We start from the raw sequence: 14,887 nt of genomic DNA, 5'->3' as shown, positions 1-14,887 counted from the left end.
AAAAAAAAATACAACGCAAAATATTTAAACTTATCGTTGTTGAACCTCACACCACGAAACAATCGTTCTCATAGCAAATCTACAAAAGCCTTCCTGGGCTTCCGTGTTTTCCCCCCTATTAATTTTAAAAGCTTTCACTTCCATCTAGTGGCCAAAAGCTAGACTGTAGCAGCAACAAAAGAGAAACGGTCCATTACCATAGCGTTTGATTGTTCTTATATTCTTCACATTTTCATTCAGCACAACATGCTTCTCCCTCTAAACGGAGTCCAGGTGGATATTATTTGTTGCATCTTTAGGGCTATTGCCTTGGGGATTACAATGTGGATAAACATGACATACAGTATGTTCTTCCATATATGACTTGAGAGCCGGCTTGGTGCAAATTGGCCAAAAAGAGAGATTAGGTCGTCTTCATTGAGAGTAAACATGATTCCAGTGGACAACTACACTATATTAATGGATACAAGCTCAATATGAGGGCAAAACAAGATGCGTATTGGTGTTTAACATTGACACAAATCAAACCTTTATCCAGTTTCAACAGTCCGAACAGATCTAGAAAAGAATCAGCACATGGATCCAAGTTTTTAGTGCATCATTTCACCAATAAAAATGGTAAATCTACAATAACAAATTCTTTCCCAAACTTTCCCTGAAAAGGTTGATCAAAATATATAAAATAAGTGCCATCGGGGTGAAAGGGGTAAGGAACCGGCACTTTTATGGCTCCTCCTTCTGGCCGTGGCGTGAAGCCTGGACATCAGAGGCAACTTTGGCCATGCGCTTTTTTGTTTTCTTGGCTTTTGTCTCGGCAGGGAGCACATGAGCAGCATCGCTAGGCGGTGGACCGGCGCTCCGGTGCGCTTCCCAGTTTGAGGAGATGTCCGACGTGGGCTCAGCATTCGCCGCCGGTCCTCTGGCCAACTGTGACTTCCCCTGAGGACACTGAGTAGACAGCACAGGTGTGTGAATGCTGGACTCCGGCAGACCTTTGGTTTCATGCTTGGGCTGAGGACACACCACAAAAGGTGGGGTACATATAAAAACTACTTTTTAATTGCTCGTATACAACTAGTTAGTCTCTGTATCAACTGTAAAAATAAACAACGGGGGGGCTAAATGTTACCATTAAGAGCTGTGACGTAATCGGATTAAATGGATTACCTACCCCACAGCCTGTTTCTAATGTACCGTCAAACAAATGTGCACATCCGCTGCATGAAAACACCCAACAATCATTCATCAGCTTTATGTTGCATATGGCACACACAGTTAGATTAAATCATACACTCTAGATGTCATTCCAGTGTGTCAAGGAAGCCCCCCCGCAAAAAAATATATTTAAAAAAAAAAAAAGCTTCCCAAAGGAAAGCCAACCTACCACATTTATCCGGCTTGAGTCGGCTGTGGCAGGCAGTTCGATGTCTGCATCTGCCTGAAGGTGTTCATTTGGGGGGAGGAGGCCTCGTCTGTTGATCAAACTGCGGAAGAAAAAAATGTTTTAAAGTGACCAGACATGTTCCCGTAAATACGTGACAATGAAATGAGTCTTACCTGGGTGGCATGGGTCCGCAGAGTACAGAGCAACAGTTGATGAACAGGTTTCTGTGACTGTAGGGGTTAGTGTGGTCCTGTGCACCGCTCTTCCCTGACCAAGTACCTTTAATCTGCGTATGGAAAAACACCCATTAGCCCTTTTATTAACCCCTAAGGCATCCAAGGAACATTTTGTGCCAATCTGTTCTTTATTTTCAACTCATGTTGGGTAAAAAACTAAATTGTTGTGTTCCTTGAATTCACCCAAAAAGACAAACCTACACACTCACACACACACACAAAATTGCTCTGTAATGAAAATGTCTCATTCAAAATGATAGAAAATACTTTTTTTGATTGCTTATTTACCATTGAAACAAACACAATTGTTCATGGGCAAGTTTGGATTTTTCATATTTGTTCATTGATGGTACCATTGATGGGAAAAGTGAGGGCGGATATTTCAATGACATTTTAAGGTTTTCAAATAGATGACTGGACAGATCTCATTGAATACAGGATCGCAATAAGGCGAAAGTGTTACTCACGTCTTCATTTGTGGTAAGGTTGGTTGCGATGAGGTACGTATGGAAGCCTGAGAGACCCAAGATGCACCAGACTGAGAAGAAACAAATCACCAGCTCCACGGCGGTGCATAGTCGAGTCAAGAAGACCAAATGCAGGTTAAAGTGGAGATGACTGACTACAAATGTCATTTCCAAAAGGTAAAGGATATCTGCCAGGACTCTCTTGGAGGACCAGAACCAGGCTTTTCTCATCTTGAGTCCCTGAAAGGAAAAGACATCAATGGTCCCATCACTACTTCCGATCCCTATCGCTGACATCCTTTATTTCGCTTACGCATTGCCAGATGTATAGCCACACACCCAAAGATGAACGCCGTCAGAAAAGAGAGTGACACGATGAAGGCATAGAAGAAACGGTAGTTGCGTTTGCCCACGCAGTTGCCCACCCAAGGGCAGTGATGATCAAATCTTTCTGAAGGACAAACCAAACACAAAGTACAGTACAGACAGTTACAAGAGTTATTCAATATAAAATTGGAAGTCTTTGGAACATATTTTTGAAGGAAAAAAAGTAATTGTCATTTGAAACCTGAGGCAAAAATAATGCCGCACATCTCCCGTCGAGTGAGGAAAAGCTCACCCACGCAGTTGTCGCACAGGCCGCAGTGGGAAGTGCGCGGAGGACGGAACATCTTGCAGGTAAAGCAGTACTTGAGCTTGACCACCTGCTGGTTGATGAGCACCTCCTTCGTGCGCGGCGGGGGTCGGTAGCTAGAGCTGCCGGTGTTGTCTGGGAAGAAAAAAAAAAAGTTTAGGCCACATTTTTTTCTAAGATTCAATCAATATTGGTGTGTGTCCCGTCGGGGAAGTATAACACTGATGTATGGATAAACTGTACACGAAGCCATTCTCAGCTCCTCACGCAGAGGATAAAGAATGTATGCCTGTGAGTATTGTTAAGTGTTTACGTGTCTTGCACCACTGTTGGCATTCAAACATTTGTTGCTTATTATGACACCTGACACAGTTTTTGTTAGCCCATCGTTGGCATTTTGCATTAAGCAAAACGGACGAATGCCAAACCACCATGTTTCTCTCAGGCAAGGCTTGAGTGCCATCTCAAAGCATCTTGGAGGATTTCATTACGTGTTTCCGCAAAAAACTGAGAATATGGGTACCGATCTGCTTCTCGATGTCAATCGCCTCGTCCGTCGTCGCTCGAGGCAGGATGCCGGGGTCTGAAAAGGTGGTCTGAAGCAGCGTGACCAGCACAAATACAAAGAGGACTCCTCCCACGGCGGGTATGTAGCATGTCAGGTGTTTGACCAGGAAAGGACAGCTAGAATACAAGAGAAACAGCCTGGTTTGCTATGTGAGGTATACGAAGCACAATACAAAAACATAAGACAGCCATGAACTCACTCGAATATGAAGAATAATCCACTGGTGACAAGGATGAGGCCCAGGGTTAGGGGCAGCATACCGCTCTGACTGGCCGTTATGAGACGTCCATCGCAGAAGAAGCGGTTATTTCCAGGTAAGACCTCCCACCTCCTCCGAGGTTTTCTGAGGGGTTCGCTGCCGAAGTTCTCCCCGTGGTTCTGGGGTTGAGGTTGGGAATGGGGTCGGGGTTGGGGGGGGTGACCCGACGAGGTGGGCGTGGGAGTCCCAGGTGTCCTCGGGTCAATTTGCTGGTAGTCACCTTTATTCATGACAGGACGCGCTCTGCTACTCTTAACACGACTTTGCCGAACGAACCAGTGGCGTCATCACGTTTGGGATCAATAGTCACGCTCACACGAGGCACTATGAATAGCCAGCTACAAAGAAGACGAAAACGCCGTCCGCGGATTTACATTCGTTATTTTCCATAGCGGACTGGTAGTTATATACGTCCCCTTTGATTCAAATGCAAAATTGGCGTCCGTTGAAAGGGTTCCCCACCGAGCATCCTTAGCATGTTAGCCATTAATCGCTCACACAAATCAACCTATATTACAAAATCGAAGCACCGGAAAGGAGCGCAAACCAACGAGAATGACATCTCTCACCGAAGTCTTTGGCTTTCGTCCTGAATGAATTAAACTGCTTTAATGTTTACTCATCAGTGCATGCTGCATGCCTGTCACGCAGAAGAAACAACATTTCCGGATTGCCAACTTCGAAATAAAAGCCTTTTATACTTGGGCTGTTATTGAAGTGCCCCCGTTGAAAAATAACTGTAAATTAACAATATTATGTATATTATTATTTTTGTAGCAATACCTTTAAACAAGAACGGGGCATAACGAAAAATCTGAAAAAAATCCGCTTCCTGCTACATGCCTGTACATCAAGTTAGCAGTTGCCACCAATGAATTTCGCTGGTAGAAGTACCAAAATAAAATCAAACCGCCGAAGACAACTCTGTGATTGGTTGTGTTCCTCAGCGAATACAAATAAGTTTAACCGATTTCAGATATTCTATCATCATTGCCGGGCCATTACGCGATGACGTGAGTCACCGCGAGTCTTATCCACAATTAATTTTGAACCCCACGAAGTCCCGGAAGTCCTACCCCATTACCTGTTTCTACTTCCCACCTTGACGCTCAGGTGCACTGTCGAACTGTCCACAAACTTACTTCCCGAAGGACGACCACAACAAAGTTTGTCGTCTCGAGATGCATTAATAAGACATGGTGAATGAAAGGGGAAGAGTGCAGCGATCGTTTACGAATTGCTACGTGGAGGAACTGTAATTGTAAGTCGTATTTACTGAGATACTCGTCAGTGCTGTAATGGAGGAAAAAGACTGACGTCGCCCCCGTGGAAGTGACATTTATTATAATACGCCGACGGGAATGTGGCCTATTGAGTTTTTTCCTCCCTCGGTTACTACAAATATAGTAAACTCTTACGAACATGCGTATTTGCTCATTTAGTAAGAAATAACTCGTTGCGGGCGAAACAATCGATCCGTTCTGTTGACGTAAAGAACTGTGTTGATTGATTAGTCATGTCTTAAAAAACAACATAACGTCAGCCATGACGCTTTTCTCCTACATGTTCCCATTAAAAACGAAAACAAAAGTATATACATTCTATGCATCCATTTTCTGCACCGGTTAGCCTTGCTAGTATAATGGTAATGATTGGTTGTCTGTGTTCCCCATTGAGGAAATGTAGTGAAAATGACAAAAATAGCCACAAGCGATCAACCAAATTCGTCAAACGAAGAAGTGCTGGCTCTCATAAAAATAAGCACGCCCCCGTAAAACGAGAGCCTGTAAAAATTGGCAAGAGTTGAGAGATTGCATTTTCACTTGTGGAAGCAGCACTTCATTACGCAGTCGCCGATAGCAGCTCACCTTACCTTTTGGCTAAGATGTGATGGTGCTTTCACGTGGTTGCTTGAAAATGGCAGATCTTCTGCTGACCTAGCTGCCAAATCCTGGTGGGGAAACTTGTTGTAGGGTCAGGGATAATGTACATTTGCCCCATTGTGCCCGCAAGATTCAAAAATTACACATCAGATACACATTCAGTAATACAGTTTACAAAAAAAAAACGTTTTTTTGTCTTCAAATACTTTTACGTGTTGACGTGTTTTTTTTAATTAAAGCATAAATTATTGAATTATCTGATTGTCCCTGACTTCTGATCATCGGATTGGATCAAGACAACTAAGAAAAAAATACATAAAAACATTTTTTTAAGACTAGTTTTACCCTTTGGGTCAGATTATTATTGTGTGCTTCACCACTATATGTTCGGCGATGTTTGGATTTGGTGCGCAATCTTTTTTTTTTTCTTCTGAATTAATTGCCAAGATATCCATCTTGGCAGATACTCAATCTCAAGTCACTCAAAACAATGTGATCAGCTCATCCCTGGTCTCTCTTTGTTGTGGGTTTTTGAGATCTGGAATTTATTCCCAACGATGAACTGCGGTTCACCATACAAGGCAATCAAAAGCAATTTTCCATAAAATGTAACTAACCTCTCTGTATTTGTGTCCAGACCCCGGAGTCCATAAGCCATGTCCGTAGGTAGTGCAGGCAGCGCGAGAGAAAGCCCAAGGCCTGGCAGCTGCAATCGAGGACCGAGCCAAAGCAGTCACCGGGGGTCTTCGTCCTACAAGGAGCGCTGCGTGGACCCCTCCGAGCCAGAGCCGGAATCCCCTCCGAAAGACTCCAACGGGAAGGAGAGTGACACCTTCCTGCCTTCGTCAGCTGAACTCCCGCCTGCCACGCAAACCTGCAATCCCTGCGCTTCTCCGAGGGCCTGCAGGACTTTAATGTGCAGCGTCCTGACGTGCGGCCTGTACAAAGTGTGCCTGCGAGCCCCGTGTCTGGCGCCCATCGAGAGCGTCCCGGACGAGCCGGAAAAAGTGAGCCTCCGCCCAGAGAATCCGGCAGACCGCCAAGAGGAGGAGGAAGATGATGCCGACTGGCTGGGGGACGTCCGCATCGCCGGAGTCAAAGTGGACAGCCCGAGGCATTATATCGATGACGACTCTATGACCTACGTGCCTCAAATGCAGCCCTGCCACCCGTCTTTGGACGAGGTCATACGGCTGGATGACGGGGAGGACGGCGAGGAGAACGTGGACTCGCTGATCACCAAGAAGCTGCTAGAGCTCTACACAGAGTACCAGATCGAGGAGTTGGCCCGCTGCACCACCGACTCGGTGTTCCTGCGCAAGAGCAAGGCCATCAACCAGCTCATCAACTCGCTGGCCGAGGAGCACCAGATGGATGAGCAGGAGGCCGAGTGTCGTCTGGTGCGCGGCATCATTCGCATCAGCACGCGCCGGAGCAAGAAGAAGAAACGTCCGGTGGCCTCGCGCCGGGAGAGGACGCTGTCGGACAGCGGCAACGAGACCATGAGGGAGAGCGCCTCTTTTGCGTTCAGCAACAACAGTAAGTTCCACTCGTACCGATTGAAGTTGTTCCGTGACCTGCACTCTGGTGTGTCGTCAAGCAAAAGCATTTTGGTAATGGCTGCTCAAGGTGATAATCGAATGACTTTCCTACCTTACAATTGTCTTCTCTCCCCCTCCATTCAAAGACGACTACAAATCCAATCCCAACATCCAAATATCAGAATTGACCTCCTCTGACAAGTGTGCCCGCGACATTTGGAGGAACACTGAAGGTGAAAATTGTCTGTTATTTATTATCTGAGTTCATTTTTTTTGAAAATGAAATCCATGCTCTTAGAACTCCAATTAGAATCCTTATTGACATTGCTCAGCGCACATTTTGCCTCGTTGGAACCTGGCGTCGTCAGGCAACGAAAGCCATCATCTACATTTGCCGAGCAGTAAAACATAATCTCTTGGTGCCGGGCCCTGTGAACCGGCAAGACGGTGAGCACGACATCCCCTGTCCGTAACCTTGTGTTGTGTTTGCGCAGGTCGCACGTCCAGCTCGACGTCAACAAGCTACACGCCCTCCCACACCGAGACCAACTCCTCGGGCGTCCCGCTTATTCGCACATCGGTTAGAACATGAATCTGTCCACAAATTACAGGGGGTCCTCGATTCACGAGCGAGTTCCACTGATGCGGTGACATCCGAATTTGCCCGTAAGTCGCCGTAGTCCAAGTCATTACATTCAGTATTTGAGGAAAAACAGTTTGGAGGTCGTGAAATATCAAACAATCAGATGTGGTCACTGACCATTATTCTCACGCCGCCACACAAACAAGCTCATGGTGCGCCATTTGCGACCTTTCAACTCTGCACCGTCGTGAACCGAGGACCGCCCATACACGTTCCCCCGCGACTCATTCAAGGAGCCAGAATTGGGTGCAGACGACATGTCAACTCAGGGCTCCCCGCTTTTAGATTTAATCGCCTGATTTATTCTTGTAATTGGAACGCCACATTGCCAGCAGCTCACCGTATTTTTTTCCAACATCCATTCTGCCCTCCATCTATTTTACGTCTCGTCTTGTGGCTGCTACATTCACGTGGCGAATGTATCGCGATGAAGGGAGTTGCCCGCTGCATGCTAATCATCCTCACAAGTTTAAATGAAGCAAGCTTTTCCAGGTGGATTTGTGGCCCCGTGAATTAACAACGCTGTTCTAAACATGCAAACGTAACTCGTCACGGTTCGTTTCTCACGAGAATGGCTTGTGAAAAGTTAGGGGAAGTCATCCACCTGCGTCTGTGCGCGCTCTTATCTGGTGCTTACTTTGGACTTGTGTGCCTCGGGTTTTGCTTTCAATCAATGATATATATATATATATATATATATAACACGCCCATGTGTGTATGTGTATATATATATATATATATATATATATATATATGCAGATCACACGATGTTTTATAACTGCTGTTTGTTTTTTAAACGTCATAATTAAGTGGTTTGGAAATAAATCCAGTGGCTACATATCTTGTCTTTTTGTCTACTTGTATTTAGTCATCTTGATGTCTTATTGTTTAAAAACAAAAAAAAAAACAACAAAAAACCCACTCTAGACCTATGCTGTCAGGTTACATGTCATAGCAATGTTTGATATTTTCTAGAGTCAAACGCCCGTATTTTAAAATGCCTGAGCACGTCTTCTGTTTTGTGAGTGGCCACATTATTACAATTACATCACATAATTACAAAAAAAAAAAAGAAACAGCTTGTGTAGTTATTTGTACATCTTCAACGTGGTATCTACCTTGGGTAAAACGTCAAACTGCATGCATCATAAAAATATTACAATGGGAATTAGAAACACACTTAGATTATTATTTTCTTAAATGGGCTCACTATTGAGTCACGACGAAAGGCATCCGGCATGCTAATGTACAGGTGAGAGAATAAATACGAGCTAATGATGGACGACCAAGTACAGAAAGCCCACCACGATATTTTCGTAAACGACATTGACAAACTGAGACTGAGGTTGGACACAAAAGTGCAAATATTCCAATGGTGAGTTTTCTATGAACCCGCAAGACTGAAGCCGCATCGCCACCGATTTCAGATGCTATACGACAGACGAGGAACTAGAGCGCGCGCATCTACCGGAGACATCGGCCACGTCAACTCGCCAGGTGTTTTGTGTAGCTTGGCGTTGCTTAATTTCCTCGACACTTCACCGCGTTCCAAACATTGACCGCGTTAAACATTTGAAATGGTTTCGACTCGACGGCTTGGAGACCGGTGACGGGATTTGACTATTTCTCCGCAGACCGCCACCCTAAATCGCTGCATCGCTATTGACGTTGGCAAGGTTCCACGTCAACTGGGAGGAGGCGGCGTAGTTGAAAAGCTGTTCATCTGGCCGAAAGCCGTAAGCGCTGACCGGACGATCTGCGGGACCGTGACCCGACGTGGCAAAGTCGTCGGAAACGCTTCCCGGGTAGGAGGGGCCCAGCTCTCCGTTCTTGAAGTTGGCGTAGAACTCGGGGCTGATGGCGCCGTCTGTTGAGAGGATCCCATCGGCGCTGTATAAGAAATCAGGTCTCTCCAGAATGTCTCTGTTCTCGATGAAGGGGTCTCCGTCGTCCCCGTAGAGTAAGGACTCTCCGGTCTCATCCAGCTGCCGGTTCTCCACCATCTCGAGCCACTGGCAATTGTACCAGCGGAACTTTTCATTCTGTATCCGCTTGCCCCACTCGTCATCGTACTCGGCAATGATGTCCAGCGTGTTGTCGCAGACTTTGCGGATCTCCGCGTTGCTGTCGTGCATCAGGTCGATCAGGTAGGTGGGGGCCTGCGTGTCTTTGATGATGACGTCTCGGGTGGCTTTGTGGAAGACCATTTGATAGAAAACGTAGACAATTTGGCAGACGAACTCATCATCCTCCTGCTGGGCATTGAGCAGCTCGATGAGAGCGGGAATGATGCCCGACTTGGCCAGCATGGCTGCACAGGAGTCGTCCATGGAGACGGTGCCAATCAAGATGACCACCTCCAGAATTAAATCGTCCTCAGCGGCACCTGGTTTGAGTCGCTCTTTCAGGTAGGGCACCAAGTGGTACTCTTTGAGAACCAGTGCCCAGTCCAGGTCGGGAATGGTTAGATTTGCAAGCGTTCCGAGGCACTCAATGACATATTCTTCGGCTTTTTCCACGTTGATCTGAGCCGCCAAGTCTCCGACGTGGTCCAAGAACAAGCTCTTGGTGGGGCCAGCGTGCTGGGAAATATTCCTGATCATCTTCATCAGCAGAACGTCTTTCAGTTTCACCGAGCGCTTCATCAGCATCTTCAGACCATTGCCCTCGCACATGACTTGGGCGTTGAGCTTGTTCGCCGCCAGGTTGATGCACAGCGAGACGAGTTCAAAGTCCATCTTTTGATCTCCAAAGTCGTAAATCATCTTCATGAGCTGCGGGATGCAGTCTGTGGTGGAAAACGCCGACTTGAATCTGTCCTCCATGCTGATGTGGTAGAGGATGCACATGGCGAGCTGTCGCTGGGCCTCGTCGGCCAGCAGCGAGGAGAGTTTGGCGATGAGTCCGGCCTGGACCATTTGGCTGCGCAGAGTGCTGTCAAAAGAAAGGTTGAGCAGCAGGCGTAAGGTGGTGCTCAGCAGGTCTTCGTGCTCACATGGAAGCAGCGGGGCCAGCTTCTCGACGGCAAGCACTTCGGCCATGTCATTCTTGTTTTCCAAGAAGATGGAAAGCTTCTTGAGGAAGGAGACGACGACCAAAAGAAGCTCTTCATCCTTCCTGTCCAGAATCTTCACAAGCATGCTAACTATGTTCTTGTTCCTCATCTTGAGTTCTGTGTGCGTGTCCTCGGCGAGGTTCAACAACAGACAAAGGGAAACTCTGAGAAGCTGCTCCTGCTTGGCGAGAAGGCTTTGATACTTTTTTAGGGACTTCTCGTGCTCCTTTCTCAGACTCGGGTTCTCCGAGAATTCCTCGTAGGCCTTCCTCTTCCTTTGGAGCTCGTCTTGCCACAGGTCGTACCTCTTGAGCTCGTGTTCAATGATGCTCATACACAGGGCCCCAATCTTGAAATGTGTGACCAGTCCATGAAACTGTGAAAAACTAGAGAAGCAGAAGAAAATGCAAATGATGGTGGTTGCCAGGTCCACGCTTTGCTTCCAGTCCTCCCTCAGAACCCGAGCCAGTGCGGCCAAAGCCATCTCGTTCTGTTTGAGTTCCTCCAAGTTGTCTGGGTTGCGGGCCAGTTGGAAGATCAGCGTGGCCCCCCTGATCTTTTCCTGCATGTCCTCGTACAGCAGCTCTAAATACTCATCGATGTTGTTGATGCTCACCTCCTCGTTGAGCTCGACGCCAGCGTAAGGTGCAAAGTCTCCGGGGGAGCTCTGTTTTTTTTCCCGGTCGTCATTTGACGCTCTGCGGGTCTGAAGGTAGAACAACAGTTGCTCGACCTCATTAAGCTTCGACGGGTGAATCAAATGACATTCTTCCACCACCTTCCGAGCCAACGCCGAGGTATCGGTGTTCGGATTCAGGCTTTTCAGGCGAATAATTTTCTGACACTCTTTACGACCTCCGACCATGGCATCGCCCTGCTCTCCGAGTATCGTCGCCTCTACTTCATACTGGACCACGATGGCTTTCTCTGTTGGGTGGACATCGAGGGTACATCCCTTCACTTTCCTTTTAAGATACCGGGAATCTACGTCTTGCAAAGCGTCCATTTTTCCTCCGCTTGGATTTCTCTAGAAAGATCCACCCTGCCCTGACGTCACTTCCGTAACAAACCCAAGCCCTCGCTCTATTGGTCGTCTCCGCTTTCCACGAAAACCTCTTCCTCTGATTGGGTTTCCGCCTAAGAGGCGGGCCTTGTCTCCAGGAAGCGAGTCGCGCAACACAACCGGGCCTCTCTCGTTTGCTGCTGCTTTGCAGTTGAGGCATCCAGCTTTGAGTTTTCCCCACGCTGTTCCATTTTGAAGAATTATGGGCGACGACGAGGACAAGTATGACGGGATGCTGATGGTTATGGCGCAGCAGCACGAAGGCGGCGTGCACGAGGTATTGAATTGGAAGCTTTGTGACTCTGGCTAACGGTGAAGCTAATGCGGGCGGCCGGTAGCTAGGCGTCGCACACCGCCTTTAGAAGCACATTTTTTGTTGTCATTACGACAGTATATTTCATGAAACCGTTTGCACTAATGTCATGTGTAGCTTATTTAATAAAGTGGTTTAATATGTTTTCTTTGTGTAATTGAGAATGAAAATCAATTTAACGTGCCTGGTATTAAACACTTGTCAGCCATTTTGTTCGTCTCGATATTACAGATCTGTCAGTTGTTAAGCTTATGAAAGTTCTGGAGGGGAGTAAATGCTTAACGTCAAGTCACAATCGTTTTAACAATGTCTTCTTTTGTCTCCAGTTAGTAAACACATTTTTCAGTTTCCTGCGGCGCAAGACTGACTTTTTCACCGGCGGTGATGCAGGTGCCGCAGAAAAGGTGAGAATGGTTCACAATGGCTGTCTGATGTGTTGCTAACGCATCTGCATCTTGTAACTGTGTGTGTGTGTGTGTGTGTGTGTGTGTGTGTGTGTGTGTTCATAGCTTGTCAAGGATGTGTTCGCCCACCACAGCAAGATGGCAAAGGAAGCCCAGCGGGAAAAGCAGAAGAAGCAGGAGAAGGAAAAGAAGGAGAAAGCCAAACGGGCCGCCCAGCTAGCCGAGGAGGAAGAGCGCAAGAGGAAAAGCCAGGACGCCCCCAGGATTCAGGAGCTGACCGATGAGGAAGCAGAGAAACTTCAGATGGAACTCGACAAGGTACCGCGATTTTTCCTGTCCTCTTTGGTCATGCGAATTTCGCTCCAATTCTCCCTTGATGAGTTTCACCACCGTGCACATGACTTGCAGAAGAACAAAGACGTGACAAAGGAGAAGGAAACCGAGAAGGGAGAGAAGCCAGTGGACAAAGGAGACAAAGATAAGGGGGTGAGGATATGAACATGCACATCCACTTGCCATTAAAGCATAAAGACTTATTTCCAAAGAATGCTCTGCCCAATTAGTATCCTCACATATCAGACATTGTGGTGATATCTCCCAGGTTTTATTCCTTGAATAAGCAGTTTTTTTGTTTTTTTGAATTCAGTTGATTTTTACAGATTGTGCGATACGTTAGTTAAGGATACGTTAACACACGGGTTAATTTGACCCACAACATAGCGGGGGGTAATGCGACTCCGTTAGATTGTGCTGACTTGTTCCTTGTTTTGCACGTACAGTCTGACTCTGAGGAAGAGGACGAGAAAGACAAAGATAAAGTAAAGCCAAATGCAGGAAACGGCGCCGACCTACCCAGCTACAAGTGGACTCAGACGCTGTCCGAATTGGACGTGAGTGTCTCTCAAGTTGGAGGTGCTCAAGCGGGGCGCGTTGATCCGAGCTCGTGTTCTGACGCCCGCAGCTGACGGTGCCGTTCGACGTGAAGTTCCGCATCAAGGGCCGAGACGTGGTGGTGGATATCCAGCGGCGCTCGATCAAGGTGGGCCTGAAAGGGCAGCCGCCCGTCGTGGAGGGGCAGCTCTTCAACGAGGTGAAGGTGGAGGAAAGCTCTTGGCTGTTAGATGACGGCAAGGTGGTTTTGGTCCACTTGGAGAAGGTGGGGCTGTCTTTCTGCCGTCATTGTGAAGGAGCACAAACAACGGTCAAACACATTATTGTCTTGAATTACAGATCAACAAAATGGAGTGGTGGAGCAAGGTCGTTGACACAGATCCGGAAATAAACACCAAAAAGATCTGCCCAGAGAACTCGAAGGTGACATCAGTTTGCAACGTTTCTTTCACAAACTGCTCGCAGTGTCCAAGGACTGTTGTGAGGGCTCCTCTCGAAAGAATAACATCTGGGAAAAATGTGTCATATTCAGCCAAAAATATATTTAAATCGTACACAAATTAAGTTATCGAATATTATTTTAAGCGCATAGTCTCCTGATTATCCCACCAATAATTGATAATTGATGAATAATTGATAATCGGGTGATAAGTCATATTGCATTTTAAAACACATTCTTAAATGTGAATGCGAGGTGCGGGGAATATTTTTGTCCACTTGGGGGCACTGCTATCACAGTCTACTGCTTGTGACATCACTGCAAGTGGCTTGAAAAGGCAGGACAAATTTGATTGCATTTGCAATACTAGAATCTAATCAGATCAATCAATTCAAAAAAAAGTTTCAAGGTTTTGACACAAATTCCCAAGAAAAAAATGGAAGCACGCAAAGTTTTTTTTATCATATTTTCCCGGGAAACAATATCTTTTACCATAAACAGTGAGAATGATCCAATATTAAGTGAGGTCATTTCAAGGAAAAAGCCTCCATTTTTTTTAAATTATGAAGTCAGAATATAACAAATGAAAACCTCTGCATTTGCCTGTCGAGCAGTTGTCTGACCTGGACGGCGAAACACGCGGCATGGTGGAGAAGATGATGTACGACCAGCGACAGAAGTCCATGGGCCTGCCCACGTCCGAGGAGCAGAAGAAGCAGGACATCCTGAAAAAGTATGCTTGTTCTTCACCAAACTTCCTCTAGGAGGCAGCGCTAACTGTGCCGCTCTTGCCTGCAGGTTCATGGAGCAGCATCCCGAGATGGACTTCTCCAAAGCCAAATTCAGCTGAGATCTGCTGTGTGTGCATATGTGCATGTATGTCTGTTTGCCTGTGTGTGTGTGTGTGTGTGTGTGTGTGTGTGTGTGTGTGTGTGTGTGTGTGTGTGTGTGTGTGTGTGTGTGTGTGTGTGTGTGTCCAACATGATGCCTGGCTGCACATCAACTGGTTATTTGATTCATTCACATCCAGGTATCAAGAAGTCATTCTCATCTCTGTTTGTGTGGTGTGAAATGGTTGTTTTTTTTTTTTTTTTTTTTAATAAATGA

The 14,887-nt window shown here is 46.5% G+C and overlaps 4 protein-coding genes across 10 annotated transcripts; 2 read left to right on the top strand and 2 right to left on the bottom strand.

The window, feature by feature from the left end:
- Positions 1–386: 386 nt before the first annotated feature.
- On the bottom strand, positions 387–6,126 carry LOC109514577 (palmitoyltransferase ZDHHC18-like). 4 transcript variants are annotated; one of them, XM_019867809.1, is made up of 10 exons: positions 3,676–4,221; positions 3,489–3,642; positions 3,245–3,405; positions 2,707–2,856; positions 2,401–2,538; positions 2,276–2,327; positions 2,088–2,190; positions 1,558–1,670; positions 1,385–1,484; positions 387–1,011 (listed from the first exon to the last, which is right to left on the bottom strand). In XM_019867809.1, exons 1-10 carry the CDS (start codon positions 3,776–3,778, stop codon positions 724–726), a joined length of 1,362 nt encoding a protein of 453 aa, XP_019723368.1. In that variant the 5' UTR covers positions 3,779–4,221; the 3' UTR covers positions 387–723. The 4 variants fall into 4 exon arrangements, with proteins under 4 accessions (XP_019723368.1, XP_019723370.1, XP_019723367.1 ...); XM_019867811.1 differs by lacking the exons at positions 3,489–3,642; positions 3,676–4,221 and adding an exon at positions 6,049–6,126; XM_019867808.1 differs by having other exon boundaries at positions 3,489–4,222.
- kdf1b (keratinocyte differentiation factor 1b) lies at positions 4,625–8,316 on the top strand. The gene is made up of 4 exons (XM_019867858.1): positions 4,625–4,809; positions 6,069–6,970; positions 7,119–7,205; positions 7,467–8,316. The coding sequence occupies exons 2-4, from the start codon at positions 6,088–6,090 to the stop codon at positions 7,562–7,564; spliced, it is 1,068 nt and encodes a 355-aa protein (XP_019723417.1). The 5' UTR covers positions 4,625–4,809; positions 6,069–6,087; the 3' UTR covers positions 7,565–8,316.
- Positions 8,317–8,798: 482 nt separating this feature from the next.
- On the bottom strand, positions 8,799–11,771 carry kifap3a (kinesin-associated protein 3a). Its single transcript, XM_019867758.1, has one exon. The coding sequence runs from the start codon at positions 11,674–11,676 to the stop codon at positions 9,259–9,261; it is 2,418 nt and encodes an 805-aa protein (XP_019723317.1). The 5' UTR covers positions 11,677–11,771; the 3' UTR covers positions 8,799–9,258.
- A 57-nt stretch (positions 11,772–11,828) lies between these two features.
- nudc (nudC nuclear distribution protein) lies at positions 11,829–14,881 on the top strand. Of its 4 annotated transcripts, none has more exons than XM_019867862.1 (10): positions 11,829–12,010; positions 12,373–12,450; positions 12,556–12,768; positions 12,859–12,936; positions 13,230–13,340; positions 13,412–13,606; positions 13,681–13,764; positions 14,395–14,513; positions 14,579–14,663; positions 14,742–14,881. In XM_019867862.1, exons 1-9 carry the CDS (start codon positions 11,936–11,938, stop codon positions 14,628–14,630), a joined length of 1,005 nt encoding a protein of 334 aa, XP_019723421.1. In that variant the 5' UTR covers positions 11,829–11,935; the 3' UTR covers positions 14,631–14,663; positions 14,742–14,881. The 4 variants fall into 4 exon arrangements, with proteins under 4 accessions (XP_019723421.1, XP_019723420.1, XP_019723419.1 ...); XM_019867861.1 differs by having other exon boundaries at positions 14,732–14,881; XM_019867860.1 differs by having other exon boundaries at positions 14,579–14,671; positions 14,736–14,881.
- The last annotated feature ends 6 nt before the right edge of the window (positions 14,882–14,887 follow it).

The sequence above is a fragment of the Hippocampus comes genome, unplaced genomic scaffold, assembly GCF_001891065.2.
Source record: "Hippocampus comes isolate QL1 unplaced genomic scaffold, H_comes_QL1_v1.1 scaffold207, whole genome shotgun sequence".
Lineage (NCBI taxonomy): Eukaryota > Metazoa > Chordata > Actinopteri > Syngnathiformes > Syngnathidae > Hippocampus > Hippocampus comes.
The sequence above is the reverse complement of the archived record's forward strand: the minus strand, read 5'-3'. Positions and strand labels throughout refer to the sequence as shown.

Excerpts from the sequence above, each read along its gene's own strand:
- LOC109514577 (XM_019867808.1), bottom strand. The coding sequence starts at position 3,778 with ATGAATAAAGGTGACTACCAGCAAATTGACCCGAGGACACCTGGGACT. Across the intron at positions 3,406-3,488 it reads GGATTATTCTTCATATTCGA|CTGTCCTTTCCTGGTCAAAC; the intron begins GTGAGTTCATGG and ends CTTGTATTCTAG. Across the intron at positions 2,539-2,706 it reads CCTGTGCGACAACTGCGTGG|AAAGATTTGATCATCACTGC; the intron begins GTGAGCTTTTCC and ends TTTGTCCTTCAG.
- kdf1b (XM_019867858.1), top strand. The coding sequence starts at position 6,088 with ATGTCCGTAGGTAGTGCAGGCAGCGCGAGAGAAAGCCCAAGGCCTGGC. Across the intron at positions 6,971-7,118 it reads TTTTGCGTTCAGCAACAACA|ACGACTACAAATCCAATCCC; the intron begins GTAAGTTCCACT and ends CTCCATTCAAAG. Across the intron at positions 7,206-7,466 it reads CATTTGGAGGAACACTGAAG|GTCGCACGTCCAGCTCGACG; the intron begins GTGAAAATTGTC and ends GTGTTTGCGCAG.
- nudc (XM_019867862.1), top strand. The coding sequence starts at position 11,936 with ATGGGCGACGACGAGGACAAGTATGACGGGATGCTGATGGTTATGGCG. Across the intron at positions 12,937-13,229 it reads AAGGAGACAAAGATAAGGGG|TCTGACTCTGAGGAAGAGGA; the intron begins GTGAGGATATGA and ends TTGCACGTACAG. Across the intron at positions 14,514-14,578 it reads AAGCAGGACATCCTGAAAAA|GTTCATGGAGCAGCATCCCG; the intron begins GTATGCTTGTTC and ends TCTTGCCTGCAG.
- kifap3a (XM_019867758.1), bottom strand. The coding sequence starts at position 11,676 with ATGGACGCTTTGCAAGACGTAGATTCCCGGTATCTTAAAAGGAAAGTG.